General features: G+C 36.6%; 2 protein-coding genes across 4 annotated transcripts in view; one reads left to right on the top strand and one right to left on the bottom strand.

Moving 5' to 3' along the window:
• LOC106064679 (neuronal acetylcholine receptor subunit alpha-9-like) overlaps positions 1-2,273 on the bottom strand; it is a 33,011-nt gene extending 30,738 nt beyond the window's left edge. The window contains exon 1 of the mRNA XM_013223283.2: positions 1,950-2,273. Coding sequence (XP_013078737.2) covers positions 1,950-2,067 — 118 coding nt within the window. The 5' untranslated portion in view covers positions 2,068-2,273. The remainder of the gene's footprint in view (positions 1-1,949) is intronic.
• Positions 2,274-8,031: 5,758 nt separating this feature from the next.
• LOC106050278 (neuronal acetylcholine receptor subunit alpha-10-like) overlaps positions 8,032-22,156 on the top strand; it is a 135,907-nt gene continuing 121,782 nt past the window's right edge. For all 3 annotated transcript variants that reach the window (XM_056020724.1, XM_056020726.1, XM_056020723.1), the window contains exon 1: positions 8,032-8,218. The gene's annotated coding sequence lies outside the window, so the exon portion shown is untranslated. The remainder of the gene's footprint in view (positions 8,219-22,156) is intronic.

The raw sequence follows: 22,156 nt of genomic DNA, 5'->3' as shown, positions 1-22,156 counted from the left end.
GAGACAGCTTTTGTCTGGAAACTCGTGTACCGGAAGTGGTCTTAGAAAGCGATCAAGACAAATAGGAAAACTAAATATTGACACAACATGGCGTCCAATAACAAAAGCTTAAAGATTGACCCACTGAATGTAGTTCAAGTGTCTTCAAGATTGAAACAAAGATTGGCTTTAAAATGGATTCTCATTTCGCCAGATTTAAACGATGTTTTTTTATTTTATTTTTTTATTCGTTTTTATTTTTAAAATCATATTTAGAAAAGTTTAAACTTTGTAAAACAATGTTGTTACACCAGTAACATGACGTCATTCTAATCAACAAGTTGTGAATGCAATGTAAGCCAATAGAAGACATAACAAACAGCTTTACAATTAAAAAAGCCAGTTACTTTTTGAACTTTAAAAATGTTAAATGGGTTCATTGACATAGTCACGTGATATGCATATATGCGCAATTGTTGGCGCGGCTCGATACCAACAATATAGCGGACTTGTTAGATCTAGAAATAATATTAAAAGTAAATTTTGTGGCAAAAATTGTTTACAAGATTTAACCAACAAAATAGTCGTGTCTTGGCGTCATACAAGCTTGTCAATTAGCGGCTAACAGAACTTCAATAAGAATGCGTCTTATACGTTAACTGTCTCTGTCTGTCGGGGGCCTCCTTCAGGTGTGGAACAACTGGAGATCATCTCAGAGACACCAGAAGTTTGGCATTGGTAGACGATGTTGCCCACTCAGCAGTCTTAAAGTTATGTCTGTGTGTAGCACTGTCTGTGTGTAGCACTGTCTGTGTGTAGCACTGTCTGTGTGTAGCACTGTCTGTGTGTAGCACTGTCTGCTGCAAGGTGCCTAAGGATCTTCTGCTCTTGAATTTTTTTTTCAGGATTGCTAAAATGCAGCTGAAGTTTGAATTCAGAGTTTTCCTTCTCCTGTTAATAACTATAGCATCATTGATATGTATAGGGCAGAGCCATTTCAGTTGATATACGTTTCAATTATAGCAAACAATATAAACCTCAGGCCCGACAGCCGTCCAGAGTTATATAGAGCTTAGTTGTAAACAAAAGGCGACAAAAGGTAAATAGAGCACATTGTTAGAATCAGGTGACTGAGAACTGTGAGTAGAAATAGAAGTAACATTAGCAGACGCAATCTTTACGTTCCGACCTGAAACCCGACTAAGTCCCTGACTCATTACACCATGGTCCACTGCAATTCTCGACAAGCTAGTGCTGCCATCTAGCAGAAGTGACTGTCACAAAATATGGAGCTGTCAACTTGAAGTGTAAAGAGATCAGTCTGAACAGAAAATCGACAAAACAATTTGGGACATAAGTGTCTTTCTTCTAGAATAATTATATTTCAATGGCGCTTATATTATTTTTATTTTTTTTTATATCTTATTATGAATGGAGTTTTACTTGTAGAAAAATTATTGCAATGTTTGGCCTGCGAAAGTTGTTTAAATATTCCTTTCAATTAAGTGTAAGTCATGTGTGTGTGAAGTGTGTCAATAACGTAAAGTTCTAATTATCTGATTAAAAGTGAACTTCTGATATAGTGTGTATCATTTGTAATTGTTTTTATTCAAAACTATGAACACAAAAAATGAGTAAATTTATATAAACTACAAACTCAACTTGTTAAAGTAGTATATACATGGCATTGGACACTAACTTTTCATTGATGTGAAAATGTATAAATAATGATGTGTATGTTCTTAAAACGGAGGCCACATATCACAATGCAACCCTAATAATAATTTCACAGTCTACAGCCCACATTACAATCAACAGTTTTAATGATTTTGCCGTTTCTCATGTCTATGTAGACTTTTAATCTTATCATCTTCTACAGTCTACTCCCCAGTCTTTTCTTACCTCGGCGTATTTAACCTTAATATACATTGAATTAGCTATAATCTTATTTGATCTATTTGTAACCTTACCTTGGTCACTCAAGACAAAGTCCATAGTCAGTACTAGAATAATGACAGTGACAGTAATCCTGAATGCACGATCTAATACAACAGGTTTGTCCAAGACAATGGAACTTCTAGTGTCCATGGTTCGAAATCACGATTCAACGAGTTCTAGCACCCTGTAGGGTAAAGGTTGCAAATATAGCATCAACTTTCATTTTAAAAAATGGCACTTAAATGCTCTTAGTCAAGACGGACAACTAACAGTATACACTCTCTATTGTCACTGACTGCTGACACTAAAACCAAGGATGTAAGGGCATGAATCAAAACTCGTTTTCAACAAGCTCTGCTGGGTTAGAGCACTTGTCTGATGCACCGCTGGACAGGAGAAATTATTGAGGGTGGAGACCGGGTGTGGGGGAGCGATCAGTCTAGTGGGGGAGAAGGCGACTTCCCTTTTAGGGGAGAGAACAAGAGACACGAGACATTTGTCATGGTCTGGTTGACCACGGAAGTATGACAAATTTAAAAAAAATTTTAAAAAATGCATTTTTGGATATATAATCATATATATATAGAGAGAGAGAGTAAATGAGAGAGTAAATGAGAGAGTAAATGTTGGTAAGGACACTAGGAGAGAGACATCAAACAAACCAGGAGGGGGGGGGGGAAGAGGTTAATTTCCGATAAAAAAAAACAAACACAAAGACTCCATGGGCTGTAGAATTCAATAGAAGTCAAAAGCCACATTGGTATGTCAAATTGTAATTAAAACGTATCATTGTAAGGACAGAATCCTTAACGACTATTGTCTTTTATTTTTCACTATCATTAAAAATACATTTTTAAAAACGATACTTACTTAAGGAGAATACCTGTTTTACAGCCAGATATCTCAATACTGCATGATTTATTTCGCCTTTTGATACCAAACAAAACAATAAATTACCAGTTATTTATTAAGTAACTGGTTATTTCTTTTATTGATTCATGTTATGTTTAGTTACAACAAATAATTGTGAAAGAATATTATTATTATTATTATTATTATTATTATTTCAACTTGTTCCGAGAATGGGTTGGGGAGAAATAACGTGTACGAAAATTGTACCAGACACACAGACTAAACACTGTTGTTATATAATCTTTGTAAATTCAATTACTTCGATATATATTATGTTATTCTAAAAAAAGAAAGTATTAAGAAGGAATAATTACAGAAAAAGTCAGTTGGTATATGGTGGTGATAATGCTGGAGTAAAACACAGAACATAAATATATAATCACAAATCCTAGTTTTTATTTGAGGTTATCAATGCTACAAAACAAAATAAACATGTTGACTACTAGATCTATTGCCTGCATCTATATGTCTACAGTTCCTTGCTTGCTAACTTTTCATCGGTGGTCGGAAACTGGGTTGACAAGAATTTCGAAAAAGGTTCTAACAATTTCCATAGAAATTTGACAGTTTATGTTTATCATTGGGAAAAAACATAGCTACTTTTTCGCACAGCGAAAACTCTGGTTTAACCCTTATACTTTAAAAAAAATCATTTTTAGCGGCCCCCGAAGGAGGAAAAGACGCTATTAGTTTTGTGTGGCCTGTCTGTCCGTCCGTCTGTCCGTCCTGACGTTTAGATCTCAGAAACTAGAAGAGAAAATGAAAATTGGACATCATGATATTTTAGATCATTCAAAGTTCTGATGCAACGGCTACTTTTTTCTTTTCCGAAAGTGAACCATCTAATTTTAAAACTTATCTATGCAAGCAGATTTTTCATAAAAATACACCACTTTTACAACTATTAATAGTAACAAACACGGGAGGCTCTTTAGTTGGGGCGGTAACAGTTTACCATATTTATAACACATTGATTCAAATGGTTTAAGATTTTTTGTCTTTTTTTTTTTTACATTTGTAATGCTAAGTTAAATAAGCTCTGTCATTCTAACTATTACATTTACACAAAAATATGTTAACTATTTTTTTAAAGAGAAACAATCTATTTAGTATGCATATAAGTTGGACAGAAGTTAAAACAACGACGGAAATGTCTTTTTCTTGAGGATTTGAATAACTGGCAGAGATACATCTGAAAATTAAAATGAACTAGATATTCATTTTAAGACAGCAGTTAGGCCAGATTCATATCTAATCACGCATTCACATTCACCTATCCTTTAGTCTGCTGGGTCTGTCAACCCTTTTTCTCCATTTTTCTATGTCATTTGTCTTTGATAGAATTTCATTCTGATGCCTGCCCTTTTATCTGCCTGGGTGAACCACTTCGGGGGCCGATTTTGAGTTTGTGTTTTCACACAAACTGTCCTTGTAACCTTGTTTAAATTAAAATTCTGTTTTGGCGAACCTGCTTCGCGCGGGTATATCGTACACGACTCATATGTTTCCCTGTGTTCAGTAAGGATTTGATTCAAAATGGACGAATATGAACAGTTTGTTCACCGTCTTATGTAGAAATGAGCTGAGCTGTATTGAAAGAACTTGACTGTGCCAGCTCACCGGAAAGACTCTTTGAAATACAGAAATAGAAGTAAATAGAATGCGAGATAATAGATCAACGCCAGCTTCATTAAAGGAGGAGTTGAATTTAAAAGAAAAACAAACTTTGTTTATGTTACTAGTTTTCTTTTTTAAAACACATTATCTGTTTTTACGCTAACAGAAAAATGTTACTTTTATACTTTTGTGTATGTTGGTTTGAAAGCTTGTTATAAGAAAGATTTTGTATTTGTTTTTGTAAGTGACAACTGTCTTACCTAATTGAAAAGAAGAGTTAATTTTTAATCAGTTGAAGTCACGTGATTAAAGACACTAAAAGTTTTCAAGTTAAGGTTTACAATTCACTTATGAACTCGTGTGAGATGTTCAAATACACACCAAATGGTTTGAACAGTGAACAGCAGAAGATGTAGGTCTCTAAACCCAGCCCTATGTATGTTCAGTGTATTCTAATGTCTGATGTATGACGCTACAAGACGTTTGTTGATGCATAAATAATTAACCACCGCTACCTGCAGTTTTTACTTATCATTACTTATCATTAGAGCATACGATCAATGTCTGGTGCACAAAATATATGGGTCAGAGCTCATTAGTGTTTCCTCCGTCATCAGTTTGTATGTACCTGAAAACATTTCACTAAAATCATGAGCATGGCATCCAGGTGACAGTGGATCAGGGCTGCCTATTTATTGACATGTCTTTAAGTTTAACAAACACACATTTCTATGTGAATGTGTGCATATAGTACCTCTGCACAGATATATATACCTCTGATGTCAAATAAGCACCCAATCCATAATATGAAATAAGCGTGGTCGAGAGGCCAAGTGCGCTTGAACTTGGCTTGGCTTGGCTACCTAGAAGGGGGCTCGAGGTTCGACACCCGACTCGGGCAGAATTGTGCTTACTGAGCGACTAAAGGCAGATATTTTACATGTCATTACCTTTAGGTTCTTGTGTTACTCTGTTCAGGCTGGGGATACGGGACCATCATATCATACCCTACTTAAGCGACTAAACCCACCTGACACTAGATTCCCCCACCCCCCAACCGGTCCACAAATGAGATTGGACCAAAAGCGCTCTGAGCATGCTATAAGCATGAAAGTAGCGCTATATAAAAGATATAATAATAATAATACTAATTAAAAGGCAACTGCAAGCTAGTTGAACATTTATCCATGTCTGTCTGAAGGTTGACCTTGCTCGGCTCTGACTATCCGCGGTCGTAACGCTAGATCAATGGTCCCAATTAAACCAATGGGATTCCTTCTGAAGACTTAACTAAACTAAAACAACGGGAAGTGACTTGACAAAATACTTAACTCTCTTCTACTTTCACACTCTCGGCATAGATTCTCGTGTTATATGTGCGTGAATAGATCTGTTGAAAGACATTCTTGTTTTATAAAAAATATTATACCAGCAGAGGAAGGGGAAATGATCGATGTTTATCCAATCTAAGCATTACCAAGTAGAGTTGTCTTTTTTTATTATAGAATCCTGTTAATTTCTTAAATTTTATTTTAAACTGTGGAATACTAGTGACTTAAACTTGACACAGATTTAGATAAATGAAGAATTTTCAAGATAAACTTAACAATGTCAATGACTCTAGATTAAACTTCAAAGTCACCAACTTAAAAATATATATATATATATAAATGAAAGAATTTGTAAGTTTCAGTATAGCAAAGAAATAATTCCTTTTTACGTTTTAAGTGCCTTTTTAATTGTGAACATTTCAACATAACATATATACACGGCAACGTTATATACAGATACCCAACTTCACTCGCTGTCAAATATGGCGACAGAGTTAATGTAATTGCACACCAATTTATATTAGTTATTTTAAAAAAGGTTATGTTTTGGAAAATTTAGAATTCATTCGAACTCTTTCATTATAAGAGTAACAATTGAGATGAGTTCTGAACCCAAATATTATTTTCCTAGTCACCTTATTTCAACCTTTGCTCCTACTGATATTTTTCTATTCACTTCCGAAATTTTTTTTTGTGCTTAAAGACCCACTGGCTGTGAAGAGAAAGGGCTCAACATGGCTGTACGCGCGTTTATGATTAGGGTTAGGGTTTACTGGGCGTTAGAGTTAATGTTTGGAAAAAGTCGCCCCCCATACCAAAGTTCTGGATCTGCTAGTGCTTGTATGTTTGGACTTTGCAATCGATTTTTCGTTAATAATAGAAAGTCTATTGTAAACATGCCCTTAAAAAATGCACATATAGACAACACAATTTTATTTACTGTCACTGTCAAGTGACGTGGCGTAACTTTTTTTTTCAAGATGAGGACGTAGGAATTTAAATGCATAAACAAGCAAAATATAAAAATACTAGTAGACCCGCGGCGTAGCATACGTCGCTATTTAGTGAACACTTCCTGAATGACACAGTTGTCTAAATGGAGTGGGTTTGTGCAAACGACTGCTCGCCAGAAGTATTCATGTAGGCAGCGTGTGACTGTGCTTCCGTGAGTAAGAACAATGGACAGGGCGTTGCCATAGTTATCCCAATGTTTGCAAACAAAGCGTACAGCCATCTTGCGGAGTTCGAGAGCAACAGTTTCGTCGATGACATTTTCCCAGAAATATGCGACTGATAGAAATAAACAGTTGCCTGATGCAGGAATTAAGACTAGATTGAAAGGCCTGTTGACTCCAAGAAATATATGTGAAGGGGTGGCCATGGTTAGAAATCGAAGGGCAATACGAAGGAGCGAAATCAAAACAAAGTTACATAAAAACAAACAACTATTTTAATGACACCAGACATTGACGTGTGTAAAAAATACACTCATAAATGTAGTCAAATATAGAATGTATAAAGAGAAAGATTACTTGTTCTCCCCCCCCCCCTTTTTTTTTTCTGTCGCCTCGAAAGTTACGAGGGGTAACTCTAGTCCGACTTGCAGATATAAAAAAGTTATCTTTGCATGACTTTGGCGTAGTGTCACGCATGGTTTGGCTATGAAGAGAATTATATATATTGATAATTTGTTTTTAAAAAAGCCTTTCTAAGCAGAAAAACTCCTTATTAATAGTTATATATCTCAATACTGTAAGATTTAGTTCCCTTTTTGATATCAGATAAACTTGATTACTTATAATTATTTAACTTACTAATTGGTTTATTTTTCGATTATTATTGTTATGTTAGAGACTATGAATTAATTGTGCAAAGTTTCAGCTTGATCCCAGAAAGTGAAGTGGGAGAAATATCGATGAACAATTCTACCAGACAGACAGACAGAATAGGTAGGTATAAACTTTGTAGAAAGGATATTTAAATCTAGTGGTTAATCATTCAGAAGGAAAAATTAAGAATTTGACAGACTTCCAGATCTTATTTAAACACAGAAAAATTAGAAGTCTGATTTTTTTTTTCAATTGGTCACCACGGACTAGTTGCTAGTTGGAAGACAAACTTTGTAGGTCGTTAGGAGGGAGACTGATTATCGATTAATAAAGCCGGAGTAGCTCATATTGTTGTTCATTCTTATCTCCCCTTGTGCACACCTCGTGGAGTGTAACTTCTTATTGAGTGGCACGCGACGTCTCGCGACGGGCCGCGTTCAATTTCCGGTGTGAGTGTTTTCAGGTTGTCGTGATGGTGTGGGAGTCGTCTGATCTATTTTGTCAGACGGTGCCAGACTTATAAAGGGCGACAAATAAGTCTAAAACAAACCTCCCTAAAAAAGTCAAAAAGCTTAATTCTCGAGGAAAGGGGAGGGATAGATCGTAAAGAAGGTAAGTTTGTTTTTTTATCTCCCGCACTCTCTTTTGATAAATACGAAGAGCTACACTCGAAAAAAATTATTTTAATTTAAAAGATGTGAGAAAAAAAAACGTATGTTAATTAATTGAAAATAAAATATTTTTATTTAACTAAAGACAGCACTATAATTTTATACTATTATCCTCTGATTAGCTAGTTGTCCTATGATCAACACACACATAATACAAGCACTACATGTCTTTGACAATGAGGTGGTAATGTGTCAGTAGTTAGAAAGGTCTATTGAAAATATTTTGAGAGCCTTGCAAATAACGTAAAATGCAGAATTTTTCTCCATTTTCTGGCGACAAATATTTGAAAAGGTAGCTCATCAATGAAATATTATGTTTGGTCTGTAAATAGAAATCTCAGTTTAGAAATGACTTGTACTTTGATACGATAAGAAGATTCTAAACAGTCTAAGTGTTGAGCGTTGTTAACGGTCTCTGTTTTTTTTTCTTCTTTTAAAGCCAATTATGTGAGGTGTGAAATTATTAAAATATGTTTTATAATAATTGCATGTGCATTTGTATAAGAAATAATATATTAATATAAACATATTAATACACTAACATAAATAGAGATAGTTGCTTACGACTTATAGCTTGCCTATAAAAATGGTATGAGTCTAATCTATCATTAATGCAACACACACAAAAATATAAACACGATATATTGCGTACTTCATTCTCTTCTTTCGGAAGAAAGACCAGTTTATACATCAATGAGTGAGTGAGTATGTTTAGAGTCCACAACTGGTAGACTTAGAGAAGACACAAGGAGCACATTTCTAATCTATAAGCACGAAGACTTTTCTAAACAATTGTATAAACCTTTAAATAAAACAACAACTTCTAACCCAAAGCTATGAGACTAATCTACAGTACCAAACGTCAAGCTTCTCGGTCCAAAGAACCTACAGTACCAAACGTCAATCTTCTCGGTCCAAAGAACCTACAGTACCAAACGTCAATCTTCTCGGGCCAAAGAACCTACAGTACCAAACGTCAATCTTCTCGGGCCAAAGAACCTACAGTACCAAACGTCAAGCTTCTCGGTCCAAAGAACCTACAGTACCAAACGTCAATCTTCTCGGTCCAAAGAACCTACAGTACCAAACGTCAAGCTTCTCGGTCCAAAGAACCTACAGTACCAAATGTCAAGCTTCTCGGTCCAAAGAACCTACAGTACCAAACGTCAATCTTCTCGGTCCAAAGAACCTACAGTTACCAAACGTCAAGCTTCTCGGTCCAAAGAACCTACAGTACCAAACGTCAATCTTCTCGGTCCAAAGAACCTACAGTACCAAATGTCAAGCTTCTCGGTCCAAAGAACCTACAGTACCAAACGTCAATCTTCTCGGTCCAAAGAACCTACAGTACCAAACGTCAAGCTTCTCGGTCCAAAGAACCTACAGTACCAAACGTCAATCTTCTCGGTCCAAAGAACCTACAGTACCAAACGTCAAGCTTCTCGGTCGAAAGAACCTACAGTACCAAACGTCAAGCTTCTCGGTCCAAAGAACCTACAGTACCAAACGTCAAGCTTCTCGGTCCAAAGAACCTACAGTACCAAACACTAAAACTAAATCAGGGACATTAGATCCAGACCAATTGTTATAGACAGCCGGAACATTTACCCGCAACGTCACAACCGATGGGCAGATTAGACTAATGGCTGTTGCCACGTCACAGATCCAAACTGCCCACAGGTTGTGACGTTGTAGGTCAGTGTTGAGGCCTTCTATAACAATTGGTCACGATTACTTCTTCTGGAACAGCGTTGAGAAATATTTTAGTATTAACTTCCATAGTATTCTATATGTGGGTCGCAGCTCAACTGAACCGGTGTAGGGAAATTACAATTTTTGAAATTTATTTTCAACTTTTCAAGCGTCTTCATAAGCATGTGCTTATATTTAATTTGATGACGTTTTGTGAACTAGATTTTGACTCAAAACATCTGAAACAGGAAGCTAATGTTTTATGTTTACAAAGCTAGGGTTTGGCTGATTTGGTGGCGGCCAATGAGGTCATGATGTGGGACTTTGCTTTCACTGATGTTATATTTTTAAACACACAAGCTGCCCTCTTGACCTTCCCGTGGAGTAGCACTCAGGCCAGTAACACTGAAACATAACCGTCGAGTTGAAAAGTCAAAATTGATTTTTTTTAAGGAACTTCGTTGGTGGATTCTTTTGTATTGTTTATTGACTTTATGTGAATTTGATAAACTTTAAAAAACCGTTGTTGTTTTAAGTCTAAATAAGACACTTTATAGAGTTTAGAAAAGTGGTAAGATAATAATTAATGGTTGTCTATTCAAGAATATTTATCTAGCAACAACACTCTAAGGAGGATAGAGTGAATTTTCTCTTTTCGGCTTTGCGATCTATAGGGAAGATGATATAAAGAGCATCTGTTTCTGTGGCTCACGGTTAACGAGGGTGTCATGTGGCCAGCACAATGACCAACCGCTTTTGCTTTTCCCCAACTTATTCACAAAAATTCAAACCCGGGACTCCCGGTTCGGAAGCCAAGCTTAACTGATCAGCCAACTGCCTCCATAAAGACTATTGATATATTAAATATATTGACTCTCGTAAATTGAAGTGTCTCTTTTTATATGACTTAACAAAGTTATAGTGTGCTTAATTTTTGTAAGTGAGTGAACAAAGTTATAGTAGGCATAATGTTATTGTAGGAGTGTGTATTTAAATCAGAAAGTTTGCAAAGATACAAATGTTTGACACACTTGTAAATTTATTATGGTCTTTCAAACATTAAATTTATAGCAGTTGTATTATTCATTGAATGTTCGATTCTTACTAGTTCGACTGAAAGACTGAAATACAACAAGAGAAAAGGGATGAACTAGTTGTCAGGGTAGGAGGATAAAGTAACAGGTGAATCAAGTAATAGGGATAGAGGGATACAGTTTTATAAGAGGAGGGGAGAAAGTAACAGAAGAAGAAGGATAAGGTGCTAAAAGAGAGGGGAGGGGATCCATGAAGTGAAGCTGGGGGCCAGAGACGACAAATCTCGAGAGAAAGAGCAGGAGGAATAAATTGAAAAAAAAAATGTTTGAAACACTTATTCTAAACTAGAAGTTCTACTGAAAGCGAAGCTTTTAATTCAGACCAGGTGCACGCATTTATTAAGCTGACATCCATTGTTTAATGATCGTTCTCTTAAAAAGTGTCACTAATTAAATGCACAATGTCAGAACCTTCCCAGGAAGCATTAGCCTCATCTCTCATTCCTGTTACACAGACGCCACTATTTTGATGTCATTTTGTCTTTTAGCGCAGAACTCCGTGCTTTAGAGGGTGGACATAATCGATATCTGAGCCCTATAGTTTATATATTAGAATCGTCGCTATTCCAATAGCTAGGGCATTTAGGATCCTTGTGGTCGAAAGCGTAAACTGTTTAATGCTCCATCAAGACTAGAGTAAGATTCTTATAATCGATTACATAGAATCAAGACGGTAAAAAAATGGTATCAAAACCAAAGATTTTATTATACATTTTATACTCGTTTGTACCATTTCAATATCAATGTGGTACCATCTACGTTGATTTTTAGCAGCCATAGGATCTTGCAACACTGTACATAGGTATCTTATCTTATCTTATCTTATAAATTACAGACCTTCCTTTTTAACAGAAAATAATTACGTCTTATGCGTAATTACGTGTGTTAATCTAGTGCATTTATTTAAGTGGGTAGCTAGGGATCTGGGGGGGGGGGGGCTGGACCTTTTTAGGGGCCCCTGCATTTTGGCTTTTGAAATCATGACATGGGATAATGTACTTAATAAATATATGTCTAAATTCCAGTTGGTATGGTTTATAAGTAACATATTTTTAAAAAATTATTAAGACTATATTAATGAATAATACCGTTGCTCATTGGCGAGATAATGCACAAGTAACAAATTTCAATTCATATCGCCTGATTTGCTTTCTGTGCAGCAAAGGTGACTATAAAAATGTTGTCAAGTATTTTTGACTCCAAGTGAATAGCAAGACTACATGACAGTATCGTAATATTTAATATTTAAAGTAGAAATAAAAATTTGGGACGGTGCGCCAATAGAGGAGAGTATAGCAGTTGAAAATGAAAAAAAAAGGTTTATTTTGAGAGTTCATTTTTCCCCATCGAAGCCATGGCAACTGTTTTATTTACTTTGTAGCTGCTTTCTCAAATAAAAAAATCACGAAAGTCAGAATGGATCCAATGCTATGTAAGGTACAACAGAAATAACTCATCAGGCTAGAGTTAGAGAGTCAATACAAAGGTCTCATCAGTTTGGTTGCATACAGAAGGATCAATTCGAAAAGTTGATAAAACTACTGGTTTTAAATGTTCCTTAGTCCTCGTCTGTATTGTAACTGTTGTTACACAGCTTAGTAAACAATGTCTATATGCACGACTGTTGTTACACAACATACTAGCAAAGTCTATATAGACAACTGTTGTTACACAACATAATAAACAATGCCTACATACACAACTGTTGTTACACAACATACTAAGCAAAGTCTATATAGACAACAGTTGTTACACAGTATACTAAACAATGTCTATATATAAACTATTGTTACATAATAAGCAAAGTCTATACATACAACAGTTGTTATACAGCATACTAAATAATGTCTGTATACACAACTCTTGTTACTCAACATATTAAACAATGCCTATATATACACCTGTTGTTACACATGAAACTAAACAATGTCTATATACACAACTGTTGTGTGATTGATACTTAAATGTCTAGTAAAACTAAAGCCAGACAATTGGCTATCTCAGCTGTTATATTCAATCATAATGTTCTATTGTTCTCCCATAGGACTAGCTCTACCCCATGGCAACATAATCACAGACAATTGAGTTAAAAAGTCATGAGTCTAAATTTATTGTTTTTTCTATACCTGTGTGACTTGTAATACGTTTCAGTTATAAATCGTTCATAAGCTTGTTGATTCAAGATTGTTGACTTGTGACTCCTATTATGTTTGTGAAGCGTTGTTAAAAGATTGTTCAATTAGAATTTTAAAAGTATAATTTATTCAGTGCTGAGCTTTGCATGTGTGCTTGCATAATCTGGTAGTCGCTTACTTCTGATCAAACATGACACATGTGCGCTTGAGTAAAACACTTTACCTCATTTTGAGTAAAACACTTTACCTCATTTTGAGTAAAACACTTTACCTCATTTTGAGTAAAACACTTTACCTCAAGATGACTACCCGACTCATATACAACAAGTGACATAGAAACAGACCAATTGGTCATAAGAAAATGGTTGTAGTTATTTGGACATAAGTTAGGACATAAGTTAGGACATAAGTTAGACATCTGCAGACGACATTGACTCTCCACTACATTGGTGATCAAACATTTAGAGTTGAACTCTACTCCAATGTATCAACTCTGTCCACTGCAGGTTACGTTCATATCAAGTCAACAAATATTTGATTCAATGCTTCAGAGTTTAACCCAACCGAAGATCACAGTCGATCTTCTTATGGACAAGAAACCATTCAACTGACGCACGGAGTCGGGAATCTATCACGTAGAATTTACTAGAAGGGGAACAGTTGAAAATGTCGACAGTTTGGTCCCCGCTGTTCTGTTCTTCCGGAAATCTTCACAGCAATACACACACAAACATTCAAATGTTAAAGGTCAATCTGTTTTTTTTTTTTTTTTTGGGGGGGGGGGGGGGCTTTTTTTTTTTTTAGACAAATTCTTCTTTAAGGCAGATGATTACTGTTTGTAAGAAAGTTTGCTTTGTTCTAATATTAATGTGTGATAGATTTTAAAAAGACTGAACATTTTCGTAAACGGCTCTAACGATTTTCCTAGAAATTTGACAGTTGATGTAAATCTAATAGATTAGAAACATGATTAATACAGCGATTGACTACAGTGACAACTAACTACTGTCGGAAAACTAAAACTCTATGGCCATATCACAAGGTCCTCGGGGATCGTAAAGACTTGCCTTCAGGAAACAGTACCAGGAAAAAGAAGAAGAGGCAGACAGAGAAAGCGATGGAAAGACAACTTAAAAGAATGGACGGGCCTGTCATTGAAAGAGTTACTATCCAAGGCAAAAGACAGAGAGGAAGGGAGAAAGACGGTTGACAGATCTTGTGTGGTGCCCAGGACTAGACATGATATCAGCAGAAATGCTAAAATATGGGGGACAGTGCATTGTTAACAGAATGACTGATCTCTTAAATCTCTGTGATTGTAAAGCTTCCAAAAAAGGGCAACTTGGCAGACTGTAACAACTGGAGGGGCATTACTCTCCTCTCTGTCCCAGGCAAAGTTTTCAGCACTGTTTTGTTGAGACGGCTTCAACAGTCTGTAGATGAAAGGCTCAGAGAAGAACAAGCAGGTTTCCGAAGAGGCAGATCATGTACAGAGCAGATTTTCGTTTTACGAAATATCATAGAACAAAGTCTTGAGTACCAACAACGGCTAACGATCAGTTTCGTGGACTTCAAAAAAGCGTTTGATAGTGTCCACCGAGAATCACTATGGAAAATAGTTAGAGAATACGGTATACCAGAAAAATTCGTCCAGATCCTACGACACCTTTCCAGTCAGTCTAGTTGCTGCATTAAAACAGAAGAGGGAACAACAGAGTTTTTTACAATCGAGACAGGTGTGAGACAGGGGTGCATCTTATCTCCCTTCCTTTTCCTCCTAGCCATCGACTACATAATGAGGAGAGCAATGAACCAGACTGCCTTTGGTATTCCATGGCATGAACAACTCCAATTGACGGACTTGGACTTTGCTGATGATGTTGCACTACTCGGGGCTACAAATAAATGCATTCAAGAAATGACGGAGAGCCTAGACAGAGAGGCACCCAAAATTGGCCTCCGCATAAACTTGGATAAGACTAAAATTATGCGAGTGGGATATAAGGCAAAGGGTGTCCCCGTCAGACTTGGCGAGTCAAAGCTTGAAGAGCTGGACAAGTTCACGTACCTTGGCAGCATCATAACAAATGATGGAGATGCTTACCATGATGTAGCGTGCCGAATAGGAAAGGCAGGGAGCATTTTCCAAAGGCTGCAGCCTAATGGACTAGCCAAGCCATTGGACTCGAGACAAAAATACACCTTCTCAACACAATCGTCATTCCAACTGCTACATATGCATGTGAGACATGGAAGTCATCTGTCAAAATTGAGAAAAGACTAAATGTGGCTCAACAGAGATGGCTGAGACGGATTTTGGGAGTCAGTTACACAGACCGGATCTCAAACAAGGAAATCCTTTGCCGAACTAGGAGTCGAACACTTAGTGAGGTTGTGACTGAGCGTCGCATGAGGTTTGCGGGACATGTTCTACGTCAAAATGAATTACGCACACCAAGAGTTGCGATAACATGGAAGCCAAAACGAGGAAAGCGCAAACAGGGACGTCCTCGTATTACCTGGCGACACACCTTCATGGAGGACCTCAGAACAGTGGACACCAGATGGGAAGAGGCTTCAGACATTGCCAGTGACAGATCATTATGGAGACAGCTTGCCGCCCAATGCGCCGAACGGCGCGGGAGGACCTAAGTCTAAGTAAAGTGTGGTGCCCAAAGGAACAACAGTTTAAGAACTAGGTAAAGGTGGGGATGAAGTAGATTTGTAAATCAGTTATTAAGAGTAAAATAATTGCTTTATAAATTTACAAAATGGAAGTGTTTTTTTTTCTTTTAAATATGTATTTATTTAAAAATGTTTACTTGTTGTTCTATATTTGGTAGAGACGCGAGGTGACTGAGCGGTAAAGCGCTTAGCTTCCGAACCAAGGTCCGGGGTTCGAATCATCTTGACTGGATCTTCACAGACAGGGATGGGATTTTTTTTCGGTATTCTCAGGCGCCTCTGAGTCCACCCAGCTCTAATGGGCACCTGACATTAGTTGGGGAAAAGTTTTGTAGGTTGGTCGTTGTGCTGGCTACATGACACCCTCGTTAACCGTAGGCAGCAAAGGTGACTATAAAAATGCTGTCCTTTACATCATCTGCCCTATAGACCACAAGGTCTGAAAGGGGAACTTACTTATTTTAACTTTCTATATTTGGTAAATGAACAAAATCTTGTCTCCTTTAAGATTTTATAACCAACGTGGAGTTATGGTCAATCTACTTTTATCTATAGCAGTATATGTGTTCTCCTTCCTATTAGAAACCTTCAAGAAACCTCCCACTTCTGGCTCGTTCTTGTAGTTTTAAAACTCAGACGTGAATGACATTTTAAATGTACATAAAAAGCACACCTGTTGCTGAAGAATCGTATAGAGTCTGGTCTGATTAGAAATCGATACCGATTAAACGCCCAGCTTCTTAACTCCATCCCGAGGGCAGTAGCTGCCTACACTTCCCCCCCTCACCCTTTGTCTTTGCAAAGTAACTATTTCGTCTTGACTGGATCTTACAGCCAAACTACGCGCTCTGGGGGAACGGGTGGCACAATCGATCTCTGAGCCCTCTGGTTCATAATATTAGAACAGTGGCCAGCCAAAAACCGTGTATCGAAACTTGATTAATGTTCCATCAAAGGGAGAGAATGACGTGAGATTGATTGCTGCAGATCAAGAGTGCACAAGCGTGAAAATATTTCGTGCACAAACGTTCTCGCTGCTTGATTCTAACGTTTCATAACGTTGTGACCTTGTGACATTATAACAGTGTGACCTTGTGACATTCTAATAGTCTGACCTTGTGACATTCTAACAGTGTGACTTGTGGCATTCTAACAGTATGACCTTGTGACATTCTAACAGTGTGACCTTGTGACATTCTAACAGTGTGACTTGTGGCATTCTAACAGTATGACCTTGTGACATTCTAACAGTGTGACCTTGTGACATTCTAACAGTGTGACCTTGTGACACTGCGTCAGTATGACACTGTGACATTGCAATGACGTGACATTGTAAAAGTACTACATGTTGGCATTGTTACTCTATGATTTCCTTACAGCGAGACAAAAGGATGTGACATTGTAACAGTGTGACTTCGAAACATTTGATAATGTAACAACGTAACGTTTTGAAACTGTGACAATCTGACAATGTCAATTGATAACTGTACTATTCAACAGTATGCCAGGTCTACATCTCGATGTACTAACCACTTACAATGGACCATCGCCTTCTAGAAAGGACTGTCGTGTTCGGGAATTTCCGAGTGTTAGGCATCATCAGTTTTTACAACTTTCAAGGACATTTAATCGACTAAATGAGGAATATGAAGTCTTTTAAGCTTTTGTCATCACTAACATATAACAAACGTGCTGCTGAGCAGGGCCGGTCTTAGGCCACTGCAACCTATGCGGCTTGCGGCGCAGTGGGCCCCGCACTTTCATAGACCCCGCGCGAATTGTAGGTATTAATTATTAAAATAAACCATTATAACTTATTATTAAAGGGTTTCTGGAATTCTCCTATAAATTGTAAAATATACGAAAAATTCATGAAAATCTCCTGAAATTATGAAAATCTTCTGAAAACTGATGAAAGTATCCTTAAAACAGACAAAATTGTCATTTCTGGGTGTCATTCAATATGGAAAACGCCTATCCTACTGGCAATTAAAAAAAACGGCATTGTCAGCTTTCATTTAATAAACGAATTTTAAAACAAGAAGTTCAAAGTCTTAATTTACTTTGATAGTCACTGGCATACAAATATAGATCTATAAATATCTCGACCTCTTAAAAAAAAACAAAAGCGATACATTGGTAGTCGACAGTCAATCTAAAAGGCAGATCTGAATGTTTATCAGCTTTTTGTTGCAAAACTACTATCAATTGTAGATGGCTCCTAAAACTAATTTGAATGTGATTTGGTTCTTATTAAAGTAGGAATAAAATGCAAAGACGAATTTATTTTCTAATATAAAATCTTAATCTTCAATTATTATCCTTATCACAACCCAGAATAGGCCACTGGCAATCCTTTTCCCATAGGGCCCCGCAATCTGTAGGACCAGCCTTGCTGCTGATTGGTTGATTGTTGGCTTAGAGTTAATCTAATATCTTCATGACAAAAATAGCTCCAGTTCTTTTTGTCCTTTTCTTTGCTGGAGAGCTCTCACGTACGTCTCTGGACACACATTTGAGGCCCCCACCCCCAAAAAAATCAAAACTCTTGCCTAAGACAAACGCTGAGAACATAAAATAGACGTCCAGCCTCCAATGGAAAACGGCTTTGTGCAAGTCATGTGTGGCAAAATAAATAGGTTACAGTTGAGTTTGCGTGATCAGGTGAAATACTTTACTCTCCCTTAACCTTCCGAATAGAAGACATTTGTTATTTATTTAATAAAGACCCTCTGATTTGTTGAACAGAATCATCTTAAATCTAAGCCACATTTAAATCATATTTGGATTCCATTCACCTTATTGGTATATTCACACCATTCTATTATCGTACGAGAACATTAAAACCTTTCTGTTTAAAACTATTTTAGATTAGTTTGTCATTTTAGCTCTCATGTTTATGTCTATAATGATATCACAGTGCCTTGAGACTACATTTTTTTTTGTTAATAGCGCTTTATTAAAAAATAAATTATTATTATTATTATTATTATTATTATGTTAGAAACGCACGAGTCTTCATACTCTGGCGCTGCCAGGGTCGAGTTTCGTTAAAGGGAAACAAAATTCATCGTAGTCTCCCTTTATCTGTTTCCAGTGATGAATTATCTGGTGAAGTGGTAGGTCTGCAGCAGTACCACCCTCTGACAGGCAACGAGGATGTTCCTAGGAATGTTAAGGGCCTTGAAGGTGTCTGTGAGGTCAGTTGTTATTATCTCCTCGGTTGATTAAACAATGGGGTATATTGTTGTTTTAGATAACTTCCATAAACGCTTATTCTCCAAGCCTAGGTTCCCACATTTTTTTTTTCTAACTCAGTTTTTCTTAAATTATGAGACAGTGGTTCGGCGATATCAATAATGGTAGCGGCTTTTTATTTTTTTTTATCGATGAGCAGCAGATCAGGGCGATTAAAATCTACCGTTTTGTCTGTCAAAATAGGCCTATCCCAGTACAGCAGATTATTATTATTATTATTACTAAATCGACCACAATAAAGTGTCTGTTAAGAACACATCTTGCTTATTTAGTTTTGATACGATCGTGATTCCTGTTTTTGTAGGAGACTTTTCTGTAGATTACGTGTATGGCCGTTCTGGGCTCATTTAGTAGACAAACTTGGCACTTGTATAGTGAAGCAGATAATTCTTATTGCCTGAGTAAGAGTTATCTTGTATTGTTTTCTCAAGGGAGGTGATTCACTTCTGCTGACGATAATTCAAACGTCGTTCTGTACCCAAAAGAACTGGGTTTTCCACCAAACAAAGAATAGGTCTATCAACGGTCTATGTCCTCACTAGTAGTGGTATTTTTTTTTCGGTTTTTCTATATTCGTCTTTGTTTTGTTTTGCCATGTTTTTCTTGGCGTTCTTCTTGCTATTAGCTGAACTAGAAATACGATGGCATTATGGGAGAGCTGGAATAAAGAATAAAGAACAATCACAAATAACAGTTTACCTTGCCAGTCAGACTTCTAGTTGTGAGTTACAAGTATAAGCAATCTTCTACTAGACTACTTGTCATGACATCGAGTGTTGTCCTAATGTTTCGCTAGATGTCATGACATCTAGTGTTGTCCTAATGTTTAGCTAGATGTCATGACATCTAGTGTTGTCCTAATGTTTCGCTAGATGTCATGACATCTAGTGTTGTCCTAATGTTTAGCTAGATGTCATGACATCTAGTGTTGTCCTAATGTTTAGCTAGATGTCATGACATCTAGTGTTGTCCTAATGTTTCGCTAGATGTCATGACATCTAGTGTTGTCCTAATGTTTCGCTAGATAGATGTTAGATGTTGAAAACTCTGTTTGTAGATGTTTGGCTCTAACGGTGTCCATCTGAACAAGTGTCTGAACTGCTGCTTCTAGTAAAATGTAGATAATTATTTGAAGTCTGTAGAACTATCTAGAACATTAGCTGGAGACTGAATAGGTAGGTAGATAATTATCTGTAGACTGTATAGGTATCTAAATAATTATATGTAAACTGTAGAGGTATCTAGATAATTATCTGTGGACTGCAGATGTATCTAGATAAGTATATGTAATCTATAAAGGTTTATATGATTTTGTAGTCTCAGGGCCTTATGAGTTGCGAGACCAATTTTAAAAGATGTTTAAAAAGCCCCTTTATATATATATATTTACAATTACACATTTAAAAAAAATGTAAACTTTTTAATAGTGGTGAAACAATCAAACTATTTAATATTGATAAACAGTGACATAGCTAGTGTGGGGGGAGGGGCGGTCCAAATTTAAAAATCACACAGGGCCCCCTTAAAGTGGGGGCCCCCAAATGAGTGTCGGAAATAAGTTTTTACATTAAATATTACGCCTATATCTCATGTCATGAAGTTCAAAATCAAAATGCAGGGCCCCTTATTGAGCCCCATCCCGGTCTTCCAAATCCCTAGCTAAGCCACTGGAGGCAAAGCAATTAACACTATTTAATAGTACAGAAACATTTGTCAAAAAATGTTGGTGAAACATTTAAACATTATAATAGTGGTAAAAAATTCAATTTGCATAATGGCGTTTAAACATTTAGCTATTTAATAGCGGTGAAACATTCAAACTTTTTAAAGCAGTGAAACATTTAAACTTTTTTTATGGCGGTGAAACGGTAGTCTTTAGAGCTATGTAGATCTGAATCTGTAGGGTATAGAGGTATCTAGATACGTGCCTGTAGAGTATAGATGTATCTAGATACGTATCTGTAGAGTGTAGGGGTATTTATATACGTATCTTTAGAGTATAGAGGTATCTAGATACGTGCCTGTAGCTGTAGAGTATAGAGGTATCTAGATATGTACCTGTAGAGTATAGAGGTATCTAAACATTATTAGAACGTCTGTTTGCAAATATGTCTAGATGTTTGTCTAGCGCTTCTCAAACTGGAGCGTAAAGGTAGTTCATTTTTTTCAAAACACAAAACTTGTGTTGTCATTATTGCTTTATAACTGAAAAACGTGAAATTATTACAAATAAGCAACCCAGCTTAGTATTTATATTGCAACGAGCTTAGCGGCTAAATTTAAGCGGCCTGCTTGATAAACATGATAAGTGGCTACATTTAAACGTGATGAGTGGCTATATTTAAACATATTGAGTGGCTTCCTTTAAAAGTGATGAGTGCCTAAATGTAAAAGTGCTGAGTGGCTACATTAAAATATGCATTGTGGCTACATTTAAAGTGCTACGTGTCTTCATTCCACGCTTGTAATGTTACATCTCTGGAGACAAAACTCACAGAACACAATCAGACGATGAACATAAAAACAGAATGTCACGCAGCTGAAATTATTGAAATTACCACAAAATGTCTGCCCTGTTAAAAGAATAATGTTTCTGGACATGATTGTCTTTTTCTGAGCTGGTGTAAAACTCATTGATTGATTTGTGTTGTTCCTTGTGTCAGACACACTCACACTTTGTTTGATTTGTGTTGTTCCTTGTGTCAGACACACACTTTGTTCAAGACCTGTGAACAGACGCTGAGAAATGTATTACTGTAAAAGAAAGAAACTATCTCACGCACATATAAACATGTACTGATGGCGAGATCACGTGGTCCGGTGTGAAATAAAAGTTTTAGTTTTGCACATTAATTATTTAAAGTACTACTGTACTCAAATATCACAGTAATTTGTTTTAGATTCTCAAGCATATAGAACAATAGACATTAACAAACAAAGTACAAAAATACTTTTGAAACAAGGCTGGTATAAGGAAAGGCACTGCCCATTCACTGCCATATCTCTCAATACTGA

This window comes from Biomphalaria glabrata, chromosome 2 (assembly GCF_947242115.1).
Source record: "Biomphalaria glabrata chromosome 2, xgBioGlab47.1, whole genome shotgun sequence".
Taxonomy (NCBI): Eukaryota; Metazoa; Mollusca; class Gastropoda; family Planorbidae; genus Biomphalaria; species Biomphalaria glabrata.
The sequence above is the reverse complement of the archived record's forward strand: the minus strand, read 5'-3'. Positions and strand labels throughout refer to the sequence as shown.